A 19,625-nucleotide genomic window follows, 5' to 3' on the forward strand; every position below is an offset into this window, starting at 1 on the left:
TGGGAGCTCAGCCTGGCTGGGCGGAGGCGCAGACTGCCAGCCCCGCTCTGTTCACTGCCCTCACCACCCCTTCCAGGTTCTACTCTGGACCCTGGAGCCTTTCCCTGAGGTGAAGATTTTACCACCACCACCACCACCACCCCCCACCCCACCCCCCGCCGCCCCTGCTATGGGTAAGGGTGACTGGGGGTGAAGGAATGCCCAACTCAACCCTGGTACCTGGGTGCCCAGCAGCCCGGCCCCTGTTACAGTGACCTCTGGGCCAGACCCGGGGTACAGCACCAGCAGCGCCATCTCTGAGGGGCTGATTTCTCCAGATGGAGGCTCCTGGAACCTCAGTGAGGGTGTTGGCTCCCAGGTCACTGCCGCCAGGATAATGGGGAAGGGGGACAGTTGAGCCACTGAGGCCCGAGACCCTGGCCCAAGCCTGTCCTTCAGGGAGGGAGAGCTCTACCCCAACTGGGAGCCTTGGGACACTCATGGGGGTTGACACCCCTCAACACAAGGGGCAGGACCTTGCCAGGACATGGGTGGGAGGACTGACAGGGTGGGTGGTGGGCTGCTGCCTGTCATTCCTGAACCCTTGAGGTCTCTTGGGTTTGGGGATCTCCTGGGTGGAGGTCCACGTGTCACGTGGGCACCCCTTCCCGGAAGTGTATCTGAGGACAGGCCACCTCTTACTCTGGGCTACCTGCTGTCAGAGGGGCACTCCTCCACTGCTGGCCCCAACCCCATGGTCCTTCCTGGAGTGGGGACCGTCCCCGGCAGTGCAGGAGGGTGGTCTGGGAGCCCAGCATTCACTGGCAAAGACAAGGACACACACCTCCCAGGCTGCAGACTCAGCCCAGCCCAGGGCCATAGGCTTCAACTTCCCCAGGTCAGAGAGGGGTCGGGGGTCTTCCTTGGGAAAATAATGGTCATCATGTAATGGGAATGATGGCTAGGGACCACAGCAGAGGAACCTGCCCAGCCTCAGCCACGGGCCCGACGTACCTTCCTCCAAGTGCAGGACCACCAGCCGCTGCCCCCGGGGCTCCCCCAGCCACACTCTAAGCCACTGCAAAAGGGGCAGGGCAGTGTGCTCATGGCTAGGGGTGCAGACGCCAAAGGTGGCCAGGTCACGAGGCCCCCAGTGGGCTCGATGCACGGCCTCCAGGAAGGCCTGCTCGTAGCCCCTCAGGGCTCCCATCACCTGTACGGGGGCACTGCTGCCGTTGCTGCCACCAACCAGCGTCACCAGGCACAGGGAGTCTCGCTGGCTGCTTGGAGGCAAGCCCTGGGGGGCTGGCCAGTCCCAGTCTTGGTGGAAGATGAGACCCCCAGTGCCTGCAGGCTCCCCAGGAAGGGCTTCTTCTCCAGGGGTCCCAGCCCCCATCAGGGTCCCCGTCACCCATAGCACCAGGACCAGCCGAGAGAGAGGTGCAGTCCTCATCCTGGGAACTGTCAGGGGCTTGGCCACTCTGCTTATATGGGCCAGCCAGGGTGTTTGTGCTGGAGGACGGCCCTATCGCCTCCCAGGAGGTGACCTTGGGGGCCAGTGCCTGAGCTCCCCTACAAGCCTGGGCCAGCTCAAAGCCCCTTCTGTTCTGGCCCCGCTGCCTATCTCCTTCCCACCAGTGATAGAAAGTGTGGCCTGTGACCGATTTGTCCAACTGTCCTTGAGTTTTCTCTCTGGAGACAGCAGTGGGAATGTGAGCAGGGAGTGACCGACCCAGATGGACCAAACATCAACAGCTGCGGGGCTGGGCCTGGAGGGCAGAGCCTCCTCCTCGAAGACCCAAGACACCAGTTCTCGGTGTTCAGACCACCAGGTGGGTGGTCTCCAGATCAGCTGGCGCTCTCAGAGTCTCCTATCCACTCCTCTTGCCCTTGGGAATCAGGGTGCAAAAGGAACTTGGGCACCTTGGCCTGGAGACCCCAAGGACAGAACATCCTCTGCTTTGCTCTCCTCCCACAGGCTGGACCCCAGATGCACTGCTGGCTGGCTGGCTATGTCCGCCTTCCATCCTGGAGTTTCTAGGACACAGATGACTTGTTGGAACACCCAGCAGTGTCCTGATGGGCCAGTGTCTTAGAAGCCTGACCCTGAACCACTCCCACTCCCCTGCCCACCCACAGACACAGCAGTGCACCCAGGTGTCTGAGAAGGCTGTTTAATGAGATCTAGGGACACGGCATAGCCCTGTACAAAAACACCAAATTCCATCAGGGAGAAAAGACAGGAAAACGGGAAAGTAGACTCGCAGTGAGAGGGGGTGGCTTTTCAGTTGGCTGGGGGAGGGGGTGGAATGTTTCCAGGGCCCTCGGAGGGCAGCGGGGGTCTCATCATTGGGGGCATGGGAGCTGGGGGGTGGACCCCGGGATTGGAGGGATGAACTCCAGGAGGCTGGGGGTGAACCCCAGGAGCTGGAGGATGAACCCCTGGAGGAGGGGGGTGTACCCCAGGTGGCTGGGGGTGCATCCCCGGGGCTGGGGGGTGTACCCCTGGGGCCTGGGGGTGGACTGAAGAAGCTTGTGGGTGTACGCCTGGGGCCTGGGGGTGGACTCCAGCAGATGGGGGAGGGTGGACACCTGGGGCTGGAGGATGGACTCCTGGGGCTGGAGGGTGAACCCCGGGAGCAGGAGGATGAACCCCAGATGTTGGTGGGTGGACCACCGGTGCTGGGGGATGGACCCCAGGAGCTGGAGGGTGGACCCCAGATGTTGGTGGGTGGACCACTGGTGCTGGAGGGTGGACTCCAGGAGCTGGGGGGGGCAGTTGGGGAGGACCTGGGGGCCCTGCAGGTGTAGGCCCACTGGGTGGCATGGGGGGCAGAGGAAGGCCTCCTGGTGGGGGTGGAGGCAAAGACTCAGGCAGTGGTGGCCGTGGGGGCAAACCATTCATCAGTGGGGGTGGTGGCCGCTTCACCCCAGGAGGCCCAGCAGGGAGGCTTGGCGGGGCTGGAGGCTTTTCCATCTTAAAGTGGAACTGAAGAAAGAACTGGAAAAAAAAAACACACACAGAAAAGCTGAGTGGAGCCCCTGGGGGTCTTGGGAGGGTAGACAGGATGGCCAGGGCAGCCACCAGAAGTTCCTTGAATTGCTCGGACCTAGAGTGACTTACCTGCTTGGTTTCCCGGTTCCAGTGAGTCCAAAACTTGCCCTCGGCCTTGTCAATCTCTCTGCTTGGCACCTGCGAGGGGGAGGGGTGGAAAATGGCCTCAGGGAGCCCACGGCCCAGGTTTAGGCAGGGACTACTCCCCGGTGTTAGAGCAGGCCCAGCCGGGAGAGGCCCTCATGAATGAATAGGGCTTGGTTGTGGGGTACCAGACACAGCTTACATTCTAGCTCTGTGGCCTAGTGACCCCCATCACCCCAGTTAAATAATAGTTTCAATATGTGTTCACCAGTGTCTGTTAGGGCACAGGACACGGTCAAGGAATGCCTGACCAGCCCAGCACAGAGGCATGCACTGCTCTTGGTGGGGGTGCCACCTTAGGGTGCCCTTTCCCACCCAGAAGCCAGCCCGTTGGGAAGGGCACCTCTGGAGTGGGCAGCACAAGCTACCTTGAAGGCGATGGTCTCGTAGGGCTCAGCAGCCATCAGCAGGTACTGCCAGCGCCTGTCCGGGGGCTCGATCCTCTGCTCGTAGGCAGACATGAAGCGGTGGCGTGGCATGATCCCGTCAGCGATCTCCGGATAGTCGATCTGCGGGGAGACAGCCAAGTGGCAGCACTGCCCTCCAGGAGACCCTCCCCTCATGACTGGGCCCCGGGCCTCGTCTCACCTGGAAGAGGAGGCTCTGCTGGCCCATCTCTGTGTCCCTCTGCTTGGTCACTGCAAACACAAGAGTCTCAGGTCCAGGTCAGCTCGTCACCCTCCCAAAGCTCAGGACCCCGGAGGGCAGGACACCAGGGGAGGTCACCTGGCTGCAGGGCACCACCCAGGCCTGGGAGAGCTCTGTGCTATAGGTGCCACCTGCCCGAGACCATGCAGGTGGTGGTGGGAGAATGGCTCCGAGTTACCCCAACCCCCCGAGGCCTGGGACAGCACTGAGCAGGAACTGAAGACAGGAGGCACTCGGTGTGTGGGGCAACCCTGCCCCCAGGAGAGGGTGCCCTTCATATTAGAGTCCTGTGGCTTTTAGGCTGTTCTCTGCACAGCTCCCAGGCACGTAAAATTTTCCCATAACCCCCCGATTCTCCCCACTACACTCATGACAGAAACTGACCGTCTATCACAGCCAAAAGGCTTTTGGTGGCCCCACGTGGACCCTGCCATTGTAGCCCTGGCTCATCAGCAGGCCTGCCCCAAGGCCTCTGCACACTGTGTCCTGTCTACAGTGGCAGACACACACAGGACACCCCCACATTTTGTTAGAACATAGTCCCCTATGTTCCAACAGGGCCATATAACCAGCTTTCTGAACTAAGTAACCCAGAGCCCTGTTCCCTGCTAATGGCCTTGCTGAGTAAGCTGCCACTAACACAGACCATTACCCTCCCATTCCACTTACTCTTCAGGTTAAGAGGAGCCAGCTAGTTCTACGCTCACTGCCCCTCCCTCACGTCACTCATCTTCACTAGGAGTGCAAATAATTGTGAGCTCTCACAACTCCCTGACAGGCGCACAGGCGAGTGACATCCACAAGGTCATGTTTGGGAAAGTGCATATGGAGATGGGGCCCCAGTGGGGTGGGTGGTCTCTGAAATCAATGAAAGGTATGAGCAAATGAAGGCCAGTGAATAGCAGTGTGTGTATGGCTCAGGGGTGGGAGCAGGGTTCTGGACAAAAGGCTCACTCCTTCCCACGCCAGCTGTGGGCCAACCTACGCCCAAACAGACTTACCTTTATAGCCCGGGCGGCCGATCTTCACAAACTTCTTCACTTCCACCTTGACCTTCTCTGGTGCTGGCTGGGCGGGGGCCTCCTTCGCCTCCTTGGCGGCTCGCCGGGCCCTGCAGGCATGATGGACACCGTGCTGCTGCTCCTTCACACACACACACACACACACACACACGCCGCCAAGGCCACAGGCCCAGGTGCTAGGAGCCATCCTGCCCCCACATCGACCTTGGAGAGCCTCTGCTAAGTGAGGGCGTTGGGAGGGGTGGGATTGAATGGGTGGATGGGTAGGGGTTGTCTCCAGGTCTGAATGGAAATGGATGGGACAGGCATGGGCACCTTTCTCTTCTTGTCACATTTCCCACTGTTCCTCACTAGGGAGCCTTCGGAGAACCCACACCTCTTTCCTTGCTAGGTAAGGAGCATACCCTGTTCCTCCCCTCACACTCGGGTAGCTGTACCCACCCACCCAGCCACCCATGATGGACAGGGCTCAATGTACTGATCACAGGATGAGCTGGCCCCAGACTACCTCTGTACCATTGTCTGGTGCGGCTCACAAAGATGTCAGAGAAGTGCCAGCTCCTAACCCCGGGGCCCAAGGCTTTGAGTAGGGAGTAGGGGTGACATACTCACAAGTTGGTCTGGTGCTTTTTCCCCTGGGTGTGCGCGAGGTAGCTCCCCTAGAGTGGGACAAAGTGAGCAGGGATGGGGCCTGGATGCCCCTCAACCAGGCCTGCTCTCCCTTCTGCCTCCTGGGAGCAGGGCCCCCATATCCACAGTGCAGAAGGGAGACACCCTGACACACAGGCTGTTCAACAGCACACTGTCCACAGTTGTGAACAAATTCCAAAACAAAGTGAATGTTCAACAACACAGGGAAAGGACAAACAGGACCGGTTCACTGCTGCATGCTGAGCCCAATGTGAGAACTTGTCAGACTATCGTATCGATGACCTCACAGTCGTTAAAGGAAATGAACTGGAGCTACACCGCTAGACCTCAAAACCCAATGTCAAATGTTCCAAGATGTGCTCATAGATGCACATCTGTATAACAACGGCACCAATGGTATTAAAGGACAATGGACAAGCAGCAAATTCACAGCACTGGTGGCCTCTGGGGGCCAGGAGTGCGGGGCACAGGCTGGGGACAGAGAGGGCTTGGTTTTCATCTGGAGTGACCAGTGTATCTCCTAGAGCGACGCGTCTGAAGCTGTGCTCAGTGAGTGAGTGGTCAGGCGTGAGTGGCGGGCCTCAATCACCTCCTTTGCCCTTGGCCGAGTTATGAACAACAGGTTAACAAGGCAGAAGCCCGGAGTGGGTGGGATCAGCGCGTCCTGCCAGCTTCTCCGCGGGACAGGGGAAGGGACGTGTGGGGCACGGGCCCTGAGAACTCACCTCATTGTTGTGGAGTGTCAGGCACAGCTTGCATTCATACGAGCCCAGGTGGTTCTTCATGAAATAAGGGTCCTGGGAGGGAGGCACAGTCCATTAGATCGAGGGAGATGGTACCCTGAGCGCTGCCTGCCGGGAGCAGTGCCTGAGAAGTAGGGCTCCCCTGGCTGGCAAGGGAGGGGTGGCTGTTGTCCTCTGGGACAGATGTTCTGGGACGAAGGACTAGAAAACTGGGGCCAGCTCGGGACCAGCCTGCGAGGGCAGTGCTGCGGGGCCCCGAGTCCACTTGGCAGGGCTGGGGGTTGACTCTGGATCTGCAATAAGCGCCGGGGTAGGGGTGGACATAGCTGGTCCCTGGTCCCTCCTCTGAGCCGAGGGTTCTTCAGGAAAGTCCCTGGCCCCACATTGGTGGCCATTTTGGGTCTGGAAGGAGGCAGAGCCCAAAGAGCACTGCTGGCCACCCATCTCCAGGACTGGGGCAGGGATCTGGCCACAAACCCCACCAGCTTCCGAGTGTTGCAGCACAAGGCAGATACAGGCAGAGGACAAGCAAGCAGGTGGAGGGAAAGGCGATGGAGACCCATGTCTCTACAGGTCCTGTGGGCCGGACTGGTGACTTTCCATAAACCAGGGCAGCATGGCAGTGCTGCTGATCGCTGATGCGGAGCAGACCCATGGGGTTCAAATCCTAACTCCACTGCTCAGGGGTCCTGTCATCTTTGACAGTGACACACCCTCTGCCACCACAACTGTTTCTTCATCTGGAAAATGGGCAAAGTAATAGAACCGACCTCACCAGTGAGGCTTTGAGGGGCTGCCTGGCACACGCAAGGGCCGTACACACCTCAGGGGGTTTCAAAGTCTACGTGAACCATACACTGCCAGGCTCTCACCTGGATCCCTGGGCAACATACCCGGAGACATCTGTGATCATCATGACTGGAGGTGCTCCTGGCATTGAGTGAGCGGAAGGGATGCTGCTCGACACCCACCGTGCCTAGGATGGTCCCCCAGACTGACGCTGCCCAATGTCAGCAGAGCCCAGGGAAGAACTGGTCTACCAACAGCTCTGTGTGGTTAAACTAAAATGTTGCCCTTCACTGCCTATGGCTGGAATTATATCAATTCATGTGCTGCCATCCTGGCCCTCCCCACTGAGATTCTCCAAGCCACTGATTAATTAAATAAACAAAACCAAAATGCCTCACACAGTAAAAAGAAACCCTTGAAATTTAGGGTCAGTAACAGTGGGTGGGCATGGGCCGTGGAAACCTGCTGCTCTAGGTCAAGTTCCCTTTTTTACCAACTAGGAGACCAAGGCCCACAGAGTCAGGCAACTGCTCAAGGTCTCACTCAGGTGTAAGAATCCGGAACATGACTCCATGGTGAGAGGGAGGCTGTGGGGACCCCCTCTGGCCCCACCTCACCTTGTTGATGTCGATGGTCTCCAGGGCCAGCTGCCGGAGGCGCTCCCGCCGGTCCCTGTTGCTCTCGGAAGAGGAGGCCACGCCCCCACTCCCGGTCTTGCCCCCAGGGCGATGTTGGAAGTCCATGGTGAAGGCCTTGGGGCTTTACTCGACTGGAGGGATACCTGAAGGAGGGGGGACAAATGGGAGAGGTGGTAAATGTTGCCAAATGTGGCCAGCTGTCACTGGGGGACTCAAGCCTAACAGGGGGGGCATGTGAAGAGACCTCGCCCTGACCCGTTTTTCACCCCTCACTCCTGCCACCCCCCCATCCCAACACCACGTGTAAAAACCCCCATGGGGCCAGTCTTCAGTCTCCGTGGGGCTGGAACAAGCCCAGTGCCTTCAGAATAAGCACCAGAATTGCTAATGGTAGGCTGGTGTTGGGAAAGTACCCACTTAATCTGGCTCAGGTAAATCCAAACCAAGCAAATACTTAACTGCTCACCTAGAATAAAAACCAGTAACTACTGGAAACCAAACTGCTGGTTACTCACAGCCCACGGTACACGTCACCCCTCCCCTGGCAGCACCCCCACCCCGAATGAACTGAGAACTCACACCCTGAGAGGAAGGTCCCTGCCCAGGTACCCTCGGCTCCCCAGAGAAATCAGCTTTATATTCAGAAAAAAATGGAATGAGGGGTCTCTCAGCTAGGGGTGGTTTGAAAAGAGGGGAGTCCATCAAAACCAGCCTACTGACCAGCAGGCAGACTGTCCTTCCTCCCACTGTGTCCAGAGGGCAGGCAGCCCCGCCTGCAGGCCCCCAGCCCAGGGCACCTTAGAAGACGTTCCGGGGGAAAGAACGCCAGGGAAAGTTTTCTCAGACACTGACAGCTGGGGGTTCCCCATGCCAGGCCACTGAGCAGTGAGACCCACAAGATAAGCATGGCTCTCCCACACAGAGCTGGTGACTTCACATAACAGACACAAAGAATCAAACATACCCAAGGAACAAGACACCTAATGGAAACCCCAGCAAGATGACAGCATCCTCCTGAATTATCAGAGACGTTACTGTACCACAAAACTTGAACAGGATGCCAAAGGTCAGCCCAGTGAGTGAACCCTTGGAAAGTAGAGACTGGATGATCCAAATAATTGAATACGAGCGCTTGAAGGTCAAAGAAATCTCTCAAAAAGGAGAACAAAAAAATGAAAAGAGAGCAGCACAGTAAAAACCTAGATGGGATTCCAGAGTGAAAACAGAAAGAGAGAGTATTATCAAAGAAGTAAAAGAAAATGCCCCAGGACTAAAAGGATCTAATTCTTCCCACAGGACAAAAAGACCTTCTTCAATAAATAGCTCATGAAACTTAAACCACCGAGGAAACCCCGTTTCTATCAGCCAAAGAAACAACAGGTCAGAAAGCAGCATGGTAGAGGCCGGCTGTCAGAATAGCACTGAACTCTAAAAGGAGCAACACTCTCACAGGTCTCCGTGTGGATCTGCAACCCAGAATTTTAATTTCATACCCAAACTGTGACAGTAAATAAAGCTATTTTCAAATAACCAAGGACTCAAAATCAATCCACTGATCAGTAGATTTCTTCAAAAACTACCAGGAGATGAGCTTACAGTAGGAAGAGAAGAAAACGGTCAGACTGAAAACAGAAGCCAACCCAGGAGTGTTAACAAAAAGTTCTAGGACAGTGGTTCTCAACCTTCTGGCCCTTTAAATACAGTTCCTCATGTTGTGGTGACCCCCAACCATAAAATTATTTTCGTTGCTACTTCATCACTGTAATGTTGCTACTGTTATGAATCGTAATGTAAATATCTGATATGCAGGATGGTCTTAGGCGACCCCTGTGAAAGGGTCATTTGACCGCCAAAGGGGTCGCGACCCACAGGTTGAGAACCGCTGCTCTAGGACAACTGAGGAGTAGCAGAGTGCCAGGGTCTGGGGAAAGGAAATAAAAGGATCAATTCCTTTAAACCTGTGGAAAAATACAACCTACCGCTGTGACGTGCTGGAGCTTTGAGGAAAATATTGACAACTGGCAAAGGCAATCAGGCTCCCGGCCGGGTAGCTCCGTTGGCTAGGGCATCATCCCAATATACCAAGGTTGTGGGCTTGATCCCCAGTCAGGGCACACACAAGAAGCAACCAATGAGTACACAAAAAGGCAAAACAACAAACCCAAGTCTCTCTCTTGAATCGATAAATAAAAATTAAAAACCAAGCTAACGGAAAAGATGAAGACATTAATTAGCGTCCGGGCTGGTTTTGCTCAGTGGATAGAGCATCCAGCTGCAGACTGAAGGGTCGCAGGTTCAATTCTGGTCAAGGGCACATGCTGGGGTTGTGGGCTTGATCCCCAGTAGGGGGCGTGCAGGAGGCAGCCAATCAATGATTCTCTCTCATCATTGATGTTTCAATCTCTCTCTCCCTTCCTCTCTGAAATCAATAAAAATATATTTTTTAAAAAAAGACATTAGCTTTGGGGGGAGGGGGGGAATGAACAGTACAGGAAAAGCAACACAGATGAACATGTTACTTGCCTTAATACTAAACAATATTTTCAGTCTCAGAAACAGAACCGGCCCTGGCTGGGTATCTCGTTGGTTAGAGCATTGCCCGGATTGCCTCCCCCGTCAGGGCACTTACAAGAATTAAACAATAAATGCATACATAAGTGGAACAACAAATCGATGTTTCTCTTTCCCCTTTCCTTACCTCTCTAAAATCAATCAATAAAAAAATTAATAATGAAAACAGAACTAATGATTTGACGAGCGCGCATGACATAAAGTTTATGTTACATCCCGGTATGGAGGGTGAAGTTGGCGTGGATGGGCGGGGGGCAGGAATCAGACCGCATCGATCACAGTAAGAAGCCAAAAGGCTGAGTGTAAAAGCGACCCGTCCAGAAAGCGGCAAAGGCCGGCGTGAAGCTGTGCGCAGCGGCGTCCCCTGGGGCCACGGAGGATGCAGGGATGAGTGATAGCTTTATGAACAGGCTATTGTCTCCTTCAACAGGGCAAACGGATGATTAACCTCGGGAACTTCTCCCCTCGGTCTGCGCTGCCACGGGGCAGAGGAAAGAACGGTCCTGGCATCTCGGTCTGGCCGGGAGGGAAGTCGTTAACCCCGGGGCCTCGCTGGCGGAAAGGCCGGCTAGCGGGCTCCGGCGGCGGCGGCGCGGTGTGGCACTCGGTCCTCAGGACCCTATTGACTCTTTAGCTGGAATCCGTGACCGCCCTTACCCCATGCCAGGTAGCGGAGCCGTGTGACTCTCGGGCCACAAAGGCAGTCAACTAACGGGCGCAACCTGGTGCTCCCACAGGTCCTCGGTTACACCGGAGGCGCCATGTGAGTTGCGACCCCACCCGATCTCAGCGGGTCTTCGGAGAGTTTCAAGCGGGCGGTGGGGCGCCGGGGACACAGAGGCCCGACATTCCTGAGTGGGCGACGCATCCGCCCGCCCTCAGCCGCGCCGCAGGCCCTTCGCTCACGTTTGGTCCCTTCTAGGGAACTCCGGGCCACGGGGCCGCCGCTCTCGCCTCGTTCCTCACCTGCACCCAAGGCCGCGATCCCGTCGCCTTTCCACCCGCCACGACCACTACGACTTCATTCAGCGCCCAAGCGCGGCCTAAGGAAGCACTTCCGGGGCAAACGGGGCGGGACCTCCCTTGTGCGCAAGTTCCGCCCGCCCGGGAGCGTAGCCAGATATTTGCAAAGTGCGAGGGAAGAGGAGGGGCTGAGAATGCGGGCCGGAAGCAGAAGTGCGCATGCCCACGAGGCTCAACAAAAAAACAAAACACACACAAAAAACACACCACGAACTAAAAAACGCCACCTCTCAGTCAGTCTAACTTGCGCGAGGCCAGTTATCGCGGGAAGGAGGGCTGGGACTTGCCCTCCTCGCCTGTTCCGGTCCATTTCAGTAGGGATGCTTACTTTCCAACCCGGCTCCAACTTACTGTATGGTTACAGAAAATGACCGTCGTGTCGCCCGCTGTCCCCTACGCCCGGCGAGGGCGCCACTCTGTGTGCCCCACTCCCACCCCCGGAACGCTAGTGCCCCTCCCGGTGATGGACAGGTTGAGAGGTCTGGGAAGCGCAGGCGCAGTAGCTTCGGAAGCGCTTCCGGGACGGCGCTGTGGAACTTTTTTGGCGCGAGTTGGGGGCGGCGGCCGGGAAATCGCGGTCCGCACTCCGCGTTCTGGGTCCTGGGCCGACATGCGCTACAACGAGAAGGAATTGCAGGCGTTGTCCCGGCAGCCGGCTGAGTTGGCAGCCGAACTCGGCATGCGAGGCCCCAAGAAGGGCAGTGGTGAGTGGGGTAGGGGCTGTGAGCCCGGGACCGGGCGGGGGGGGGTGCCGGTCGGGGCGGGATGGGCGGTCGCCGAGCCCGCGAGAGCCCGCCCTGTGTCCACAGTGGTGAAACGGCGGCTGGTGAAGCTGGTAGTCAATTTCCTCTTCTACTTCCGGACCGACGAGGCCGAGGTAGGGCGGCGGGAAGGCGGGCCCCGGGCTGGGGTTGGGGAGCTGGGGTCCCCGGACGGCCCGCCCATCCGGCTCGTCTGCCCCCAGCCCGTCGGAGCTCTCCTGCTGGAGCACTGCCGAGTCACCCAGGAAGAGCCCAGCGGCTTCTCCATCAGTGAGTGCGGGGGGCGGGGACCCGAGCTCCGCTCTGCCCCTCCCCATAGACGAAGTCCGCCGTCCGGGCAGGGCTGCGCTTCTCCCCTTTGCCACCGCCAAGGCCACCAGGGTTTTCATTTCTGCCGGCGAGCACTGTCCTCTCGGGGTGCCTCTCCTGAGACCCGGGGAGCACCGGTTCTCAATGCCCGGCTGGGGACCCTAGAGAATTATCCTCAGTCACCTTGAGAGGCTCGAGTCTGCAGGGAAAGGCAGAACTTTTCGTTTTCTGGAGTGGCCTTAACGTAGTGCCACAGACTGTGAGGCTTCGGCAGCAAAAACTTACTTCTCCCAGTGCTGGAGGGTAGAAGTTCGGGGTTGGGGTGTCTGCAGGACTGGTTCCTTCTGAGGGGGAACCATGCTCTCCCAATTTCTGGAGGCTGTTGGCAATCTTGTAGAAGTGTCACCCTGATTTTGGCCTCCATAGTCCCGTGGCCTTTTCCCTCCGTGTCTGTGTCCAGGTCTCTCCCTTTTTTATAAGGACACCAATCCCACCCCACTCTAGTGCGTCCTCACCTTAACTAACTACACCTGCAACGACCTTGTACCCAACGCGGCTCTGTTCCCAGGTTCCAGGAGCGAGGTTTTGAACATACTCTTTGGGGGGATAGTGTCTAGCCTGTGGGAAGCGGTGAGCCCAAGCTGGGTCTAGAGGAGGGGACAGTTGTGGACAGTGGCAACAGGAGGCTGAGGCCGGTGGCCAGCATGGGTGGTGGTGGGAGTGAGCAGGGACAGATGGGCCCCTTCCTCTGCAGGTTTCATCGAGGACCCGGAAAGGAAGTATCACTTTGAGTGCTACAGCGAGGAGCAGTGTCAAGAGTGGATGGGAGCTCTACGTCGAGCCAGGTAGGGTGTGGGGTATATCCTGGCCTGGGGGCCTGGGGCAGGGGCAGAGGCAGAGCTGGGCCCTGTGAGCACAGGCCACTTCCTTTCCCAGCTACGAGTTCATGCGTAGGAGCCTCATCTTCTACAGGAACGAGATCCAGAAGATGACTGGCAAGGTGTGCATGGGACACGGGAAGTGGTGGTGGTGGTGGGGGGAGTTCCCGGGCCAGAGCTCATGCTACCCATCCATCACACAGGACCCCCTGGAACAGTTCGGCATATCGGAGGAGGCCCGGTTCCAGCTGAGTGGCTTGAAGGCATGAATCTGGGGGTTAGGCTTGGGCTCCTCAGCTTGACTCACCGAGGCCCAAAGGAGCCCTCCCTACCTCGCCCAGCCCTGGGTTTCCGGGCCAAGCCTGGATTTCGGAGTGAGGTGTTCAGTAGCCCCAGGCTGGTGCGGGTGGGCAGAAGCTGTGCCTTGGGACCCATCATACTAGTCCAGCAGCTCTCAGTGCCACATGCTGCTGCTAGAGGGCGAGTACACACTCCCAGGAGCTGTGCTTGGTTCCTCGGGCTCACCCGTCTAGGGCCTGGTGGGCTCCCGAAGCTGGTGCAGCTCTCTTGCCCTGTACAGGCTGAATGTACGAACCGAGATAATGCTGTGAAGGGCTCGGGAGCCTTGCCTTCTGGGCTGCTGTGAATTCTGCTGAGGGCCAGGGCCCAGCCAACACCTCTGGGCAGAGCTAGAAGCATTTGCCCTTGGGCTGGTGTACTTGTTCTGTTCAAATAAAGGTACCTCTTTTCCACACAGTGGTGCAGTGAATGCAAAAAGGGACGTGTCCTCCACAGGCTGATGGAGCTGGTTTCCAAGGGAAGTAGGGTTCCTGGGGGACAAGAGGTTCTCTTTAGGCCTGAGGTTCAAGTGCCTGGGAGGAAGGGGTGAGCCATCAAAATTGAGGGGAGGGGGACACAGAACCTAGAGCCTAGAACAGCGGTTCTCAACCTGTGGGTCGCGACCCCTTTGGAGGTCGAACGACCCTTTCACAGGGGTCGCCTAAGACCATCGGAAAACACATATATAATTACATATTGTTTTTGTGATGAATCACTATGCTTTAATTATGTTCAATTTGTAACAATGAAAATACATCCTGCGTATCAGATATTTACATTACGATTCATAACAGTAGCAAAATTACAGTTATGAAGTAGCCACGAAAACAATTTTATGGTTGGGTGTCACCACAACATGAGGACTGTATTCAAGGGTCGTGGCATTAGGAAGGTTGAGAACCACCGTTTATATGTTTTCCGATGGTCTTAGGCGACCCCTGTGAAAGAGTCGTTAGACCCCCAAAGGGGTGGCAACCCACAGGTTGAGAACCACTGGCCTAGAAAGTCAGGGAGGCTGGGAGCCCAGCTCAAGGGCCCTGAGGGAGAAAGGGTGGGTGATGGGACCCTCAGATGGCCCGGGATCCCACCTCTGGTCACACGCTGATTCTTTGAGTGCAGGCAGGACCTTGCAAAGGGTTTGGTTTTTCATCGAAGTGCCGTCTGGTGGGGAGGAGGCCTGACCTAGTCAGATAGGTCTCCCCGAGGTGGGCACTCACTGCCAAAGTCACAGCTTTCAGGGGCTGTGGGGCCTCTGCTGGGTGTGACCATTCTCCACACACGGAGCCCTCAAGGTTCTCTAAGGTCTCACCATGTGAGAAATGCCAGCAGACCAGGTTCAAGTGAAAACAAACATTTTATTACAGTCTGGAGATGGAAATCAGAGTACAGTGGGGTTCCCTTAGGAAAAGAGGGTCAAACCAGCAACCCCAAGTGAAACACAGTCTACCAGAAGGACAAAGCAGGGCTGGTCTGAGACACAAGACATTAGCCAGCATGGATGGACCATGGGGGTGGGGGTGGGGGCAGGGTGGATGAACAGTCTCCTTCGGACTTCGTGGATAAATAAAAGGGTGAGCGGGTCTTAAATAAATCATAAGTCATAGCTGGAAGGGAAGGCTGGCTCCTGACCGGAGGGTCTTCAGAGTTAGGTTTTCCTGAGCAAAGCACCCTCATAGCCCTGGGCTTCCCTGAAGTTGCCCGGAGTCAGCAGCACTGGTCTCTGCCCAGAGGAGACTAGAACCTGTCCTCCACAGAGGGATGGTTGTTCATGCACCCCGCCCCACTCCTTTGCTGCCCTCCCCACGCCCTCACTGCCAACAGTGGCTGATCAATCTCACAGGAGGGCTGGAGGGTGCACAGAAAGGAGACCCCAGTGCTTGGGCAGACATGGTTGTGTGGGGAACACAAATATAACACGTCAGTAGGAAGTCCTGCACGGTGGCACACAGTTATTACAGAAGTGATGCAGTGTTTACAGGGTTGCTTGATTCCAGACCAGGGACTTGCTACATGCTGCAACTTTGCTACTGCTAACCCTGTAGCTTTTTTAGGGAGCCCTGTGCTGAAGGACGGGACTGCAGGACGTGGGGTGAGCACAGCACCTTCGTGTGCCAAGAGCACAGACCTGGAGGTAAGGGAGCCAGGGCAGCAGTTACAAGACAGCCAGTTATGAGAACCTGTCTAAGCACCATCTACAGCCTGACGATGGCTCTGGGCCAGGCATCACCCCTAGTACACAGGGCTCTACCAGGACGCACCCGAGGAAATTGGGGAGTCAACAGCCAGGCCTATTCTGCACCCTTTTGGGCCTGTGTTCCACAAGGCCACTGCCCACCCCCCAGAAAAGCTGGCTCCAGCCCTGCCTCCAGTTATCAGGAGTGAGCCCAAGCCAGGCTTGCCACATCAGCCCTCCCAGGCAGGCCACAGGGCCCTGGCAACCACATCTGGAAGGATGGGCTGTGCTGGCCAGACTGGGGAAGGTAGGAACTTGAGGCTTTTCTTGGGTTCCCATGTTCCCTGATGGTGCCATCATGGGGACAAGCACCAGAATAGCAGGGCTCTGACTGAACCAATCTAAGCCTGAAGCACCCCCTGCTGGGGGTCCAGGCCCTGCTACCAGCCAGGACCTTTGGCTGATGGCCCTTCCAGAGGACAGGGCTTCTGGACACACCCTTTCAGGGAAAATGCACAAACACTGTTCAACTGAGACCCAGGACTGTTAGAGGCTGCAGCACTGGGGGGACCCGATAACCCTGTTGGCAACTTCTAGAAGCATCAGAACAGCTCTCCTGCCCTCATGTGAAGCCGGCCTTTGCCCTCATTGTTCACCCACAGTGCATTCATTCCCAAGCACCAGGGAGGCTGCTCCAGGCGTGGGGGCGTGTCAACCCAGCTGTGGCATTAAAGGGCCACGGAGCAGCAATACAGACTGACCAAGGGGATGTGGGCGCTTTGGCCCTGGGCCAATGCCACTTGTATGCACTTGAATAAATAAAAAGGTTTCTCCCCCTCACTTTTTTTTACATTTACTGTGCATTATACAATCTAAAAATAAATGAAGTCAAGTCTATGAAATTTATAAATTTTCATCACATCTCTATAAAATACTGTCACTCGTCAGCGTGACTCTCTTCTATACAGACACACCAGGCACCCATGGCTAACCTGCCCCACGCCCCGGCCAGTGCCTTGCTTGACTGCGCAAGCCCGAGACAGTACAGACATACAAAGTAAAGCACTTGCTCCCCAGCAGCCCCACATTGGAGTCAAGTACCAGACCTGCCCCATGAGCACCACTCACAGCAGCCCTCCTCCGTGCAACATCCAGAGGCCGCCCACTGGCCCTTCCTCACCAAAAGGCGCCATCCCTGGGACCAGGGCTGACAATCTGGCTGGAGCGTTCACAGTGAAGGGGTGGGGCAGAGGGCCTTTTCTGAAGGACATTAAAAACCAAGCGAACCACCCTTGACCAGGAGATAGGCATGCCTTTGGTATGGGAGAGCTTGGGGATGACAGGGCAGGCGCATCAAGGACTGGTTTTGGCGTTGGTCAACCTCGAGTCAGCACCAAGAGAACGTGGAGATGGCAAGGCCTGGCGACGAGATAGCACCGGGCCCGGCTGTTGGAGTCTCTGCTGGCGGGCCAGTCCGTCCGGTCGATATCTTTATATAGATCCTCTCATATATAGTATTTACATTTCTTAATAGGTTGCCTCTATGACTTCGGTGGAATAAGTCAAAATTGTTTATACTTTTTAAAAAACGATAAATATTTTATCTAAAACTATTGACAGTATAAGCTGGAGCCAGGCCCAGCATCTCCCGCAGGTCTGCGCAGCGTGGACTCAGAGCAGAGCCTCGTCCTCGGTCCATCCCGCCATCTGGTCGGCCACCAGCCCTGCAGCCCACCTATCCTTGCACAGGTCTCGAGGTTGAGGTAGAAATCCTAGTTACCTGCAGAGACCGGCGCAGGAGGAAAGGCAGCACAGTGTTAGCATCTCACTGGGAGAAGCCCATACATCCCCAGGCTGGGAACCAAAGCCTATAGACAGATGGATGGACAGAAGGAACTTTGTTGCAAACAACGCCCTGCCATGCCCCTGGTTCAATCAGAGGTGGGAGGTCACCAGCCCAAGGCCTTTCATGGGGCGCTGGGTCCCGGCCTCCTCACCTCCCTGGTCACCACATGCCAGCTCATGGGGAGTGAGCGGGAGGTGTACCTGTGGGCAGCCCCACTGACAGGCCTGCATGCCCCAGCAGTGAGGCCATCACTGTCCAGCCTAGGGAGACCTGTGATGGGCCTGGGATAAGATGGAAGGCAGGTGTCTGCTGTGGGTCAGGACAGGGAGCCTGACACCCAGATGCTTCCTCGTATACATCTTTGACCTCTTCAAGCCAGTGCCTTCTCTGACAGCATGAGGACACTGTGAGCTGGAGCCACCCTACCTTCCAGACTTTTCCATCGGGACTGAGGTACTACCAGAAGGCCATCAGACTCCTGCAGCCTCATGTCTATTTCCACTTAAATACATGCAGACCGCCAAGGAGAGCAGGCAGACCTCACGCCTGGTCCGCAGTGCCAGTTAGCACCTAGCTTGATCCTGGAGTACTCACCCCATAGGCTGTGGACTTGCCCAGAAAGGCCCTTTGCCCTATCAGCAGTGGCTGAGTCAGCTGCTCCAGGGCCCCAACACCCTCACAGCCAGCAAAGGAGCAGATGGCCTTCCTGCAGGCCTCATAGGCACCTTCCTTAACCCATTTCCAAAGTCAGGCCCTTCCTACACTGTTCTCTGACTCCACACTGACATCGAAATCCTTGAGGGCCAGAGGAGCACCAATCACCTGCCCAAGCAGCCCTTCCTGTGGCTGTGCTATGCTCATCCCATTACCCACAGGCCTCTGGTGCATGTGGGTTGGGCCTGCACAACCATCATCTTCTGAAGGCCAGCCAAGTACCAGAGGCCTCAAATGCATAAAAATTTCCTAAAACCATGAGGTACATTCAATAAAACAGGCTGAGAGAAGCCTAAGAGTGGGCAAACAGCAACACTGAGATTCAGAGCTGCCCCGACGGCCCCACACTGGGGTTTCCTGGGTTCCTGACGACTGCAGACATGCAGCCGGAGGGTGGCAGCAAAATGGAGCTGGACTGCACAGCCAGGACCCTGGCCGCATCCACCTCCTCCTGGTCCCCTCCATGCAGGACTTAACGCAATACCCTGGCTGCCCAGCCTGCAGGGCCTCCCTGATCTGCTTTCTTTGGCCTGGAGCACTGTGGGACCTGGTGGGAAGGTCCAGTGGGCACCAAGGGATTGGCCACTCCCCTCCTGAGCTCTGTGGTGGAGCGCAGGCTGCACTCAGAGGTCAATATGCGTGGCTGCCACGGTCTCCCTTCCCGCCCTGTGCCTGTTTTTTCTTAGCGCCTCTCAGAACTAATGGTCCCAGGCCCCTCTGCAGAGCCCCGTGGGCCTGTCCACTCTCTGTGGAAGAAAGGACAGGTGAGTTTCTTGTATGGGCCACCTGGTTGGGCTCTAGCCTTACCTTACAGAACAGAACGGCTAGCTAACCAAGGTCTTTATCGCGGCTTAACCCCCGCAAGGCGCGCGGCATAAGGAGGCGGCATGCCAAGGGAAACCCACACGGCGGATGGCCCCGTGGAGCTGGCCTGTGGGATCATGGGTGAGGCCTGGGCCAGAGCCAGTCCAGGCAGGGGCTGGTGGTGCACCATGAAGGAGGGGCGGGAGACCTTGTGTGGGAGGGAGGCGAGCTTGATAGACAGAGAGGCGTTAGCAGGAGGCAGAGAGGCGGCAGAGGAGGCAGGTAAGAAAGCTTGGTTAGCCGGGAGGGGCGCAAGATTCTGCAGGAGCACAGGCTCAGAGTTAGCAGGGAGCAGTGCAGGAGCAGGAGGCAAGGTAGCGTTAGGAGGAGGGGGGGGCGCGTGAAGTGCTGGTGGCCCCGCAGGGGGCCGACCCAGGGGCAGAGGAGGCTGGGGTGGGGGCTGCCTGGTCTCCACAGAGGACAGGGCCTGAAAGGAAGAGGCGGGGGTACTGGCCACCGCCTGCATCGGGGTTAAGTT

The 19,625-nt window shown here is 57.0% G+C and overlaps 4 protein-coding genes across 8 annotated transcripts in view; 1 reads left to right on the plus strand and 3 right to left on the minus strand.

Moving 5' to 3' along the window:
* Positions 1-60: 60 nt before the first annotated feature.
* Positions 61-1,432, minus strand: AMH (anti-Mullerian hormone). The gene is made up of 2 exons (XM_015565411.1): positions 994-1,432; positions 61-362 (listed from the first exon to the last, which is right to left on the minus strand). The coding sequence occupies exons 1-2, from the start codon at positions 1,430-1,432 to the stop codon at positions 61-63; spliced, it is 741 nt and encodes a 246-aa protein (XP_015420897.1).
* Positions 1,433-2,137: 705 nt separating this feature from the next.
* SF3A2 (splicing factor 3a subunit 2) lies at positions 2,138-11,700 on the minus strand. Of its 4 annotated transcripts, XM_015565403.1 has the most exons (10): positions 9,652-9,907; positions 9,550-9,554; positions 7,649-7,812; positions 6,225-6,296; positions 5,461-5,507; positions 4,828-4,937; positions 3,767-3,816; positions 3,547-3,687; positions 3,104-3,172; positions 2,138-2,980 (listed from the first exon to the last, which is right to left on the minus strand). In XM_015565403.1, exons 3-10 carry the CDS (start codon positions 7,772-7,774, stop codon positions 2,264-2,266), a joined length of 1,332 nt encoding a protein of 443 aa, XP_015420889.1. In that variant the 5' UTR covers positions 7,775-7,812; positions 9,550-9,554; positions 9,652-9,907; the 3' UTR covers positions 2,138-2,263. The 4 variants fall into 4 exon arrangements, with proteins under 4 accessions (XP_015420889.1, XP_006765965.1, XP_006765964.1 ...); XM_006765902.2 differs by lacking the exons at positions 9,550-9,554; positions 9,652-9,907 and adding an exon at positions 11,615-11,700; XM_006765901.2 differs by lacking the exons at positions 9,550-9,554; positions 9,652-9,907 and adding an exon at positions 11,207-11,313.
* PLEKHJ1 (pleckstrin homology domain containing J1) lies at positions 11,615-13,968 on the plus strand. 2 transcript variants are annotated; one of them, XM_006765900.2, is made up of 6 exons: positions 11,615-11,967; positions 12,073-12,140; positions 12,228-12,294; positions 13,088-13,178; positions 13,270-13,333; positions 13,415-13,968. In XM_006765900.2, exons 1-6 carry the CDS (start codon positions 11,631-11,633, stop codon positions 13,478-13,480), a joined length of 693 nt encoding a protein of 230 aa, XP_006765963.1. In that variant the 5' UTR covers positions 11,615-11,630; the 3' UTR covers positions 13,481-13,968. The 2 variants fall into 2 exon arrangements, with proteins under 2 accessions (XP_006765963.1, XP_015420891.1); XM_015565405.1 differs by lacking the exons at positions 12,073-12,140; positions 12,228-12,294.
* Positions 13,969-14,885: 917 nt separating this feature from the next.
* The window catches only part of DOT1L (DOT1-like histone H3K79 methyltransferase), a 65,776-nt gene continuing 61,036 nt past the window's right edge, over positions 14,886-19,625 (minus strand). The window contains exon 30 of the mRNA XM_015565402.1: positions 14,886-19,625. This exon is cut by the window's right edge and continues 22 nt beyond it. Coding sequence (XP_015420888.1) covers positions 19,125-19,625 — 501 coding nt within the window. The 3' untranslated portion in view covers positions 14,886-19,124.

Source organism: Myotis davidii, unplaced genomic scaffold (genome assembly GCF_000327345.1).
Source record: "Myotis davidii unplaced genomic scaffold, ASM32734v1 scaffold1960, whole genome shotgun sequence".
NCBI classification, from domain to species: Eukaryota; Metazoa; Chordata; class Mammalia; order Chiroptera; family Vespertilionidae; genus Myotis; species Myotis davidii.

What these genes read in the sequence shown, in the direction of transcription:
- AMH (XM_015565411.1), bottom strand. Translation starts at nt 1,432, where the DNA reads ATGAGGACTGCACCTCTCTCTCGGCTGGTCCTGGTGCTATGGGTGACG. An exon ending in GGTCCTGCACTTGGAGGAAG is followed by an intron (nt 363 to 993) that starts GTACGTCGGGCC and finishes TCCTGGCGGCAG; the next exon opens with TGACCTGGGAGCCAACACCC.
- SF3A2 (XM_006765902.2), bottom strand. Translation starts at nt 7,774, where the DNA reads ATGGACTTCCAACATCGCCCTGGGGGCAAGACCGGGAGTGGGGGCGTG. An exon ending in CGGCCGCCCGGGCTATAAAG is followed by an intron (nt 3,817 to 4,827) that starts GTAAGTCTGTTT and finishes TTGTGTTTGCAG; the next exon opens with TGACCAAGCAGAGGGACACA. An exon ending in GGAACCGGGAAACCAAGCAG is followed by an intron (nt 2,981 to 3,103) that starts GTAAGTCACTCT and finishes TTTTTTTTCCAG; the next exon opens with TTCTTTCTTCAGTTCCACTT.
- PLEKHJ1 (XM_006765900.2), top strand. Translation starts at nt 11,631, where the DNA reads ATGACCGTCGTGTCGCCCGCTGTCCCCTACGCCCGGCGAGGGCGCCAC. An exon ending in TCCGGACCGACGAGGCCGAG is followed by an intron (nt 12,141 to 12,227) that starts GTAGGGCGGCGG and finishes GTCTGCCCCCAG; the next exon opens with CCCGTCGGAGCTCTCCTGCT. An exon ending in GGAGCTCTACGTCGAGCCAG is followed by an intron (nt 13,179 to 13,269) that starts GTAGGGTGTGGG and finishes TTCCTTTCCCAG; the next exon opens with CTACGAGTTCATGCGTAGGA.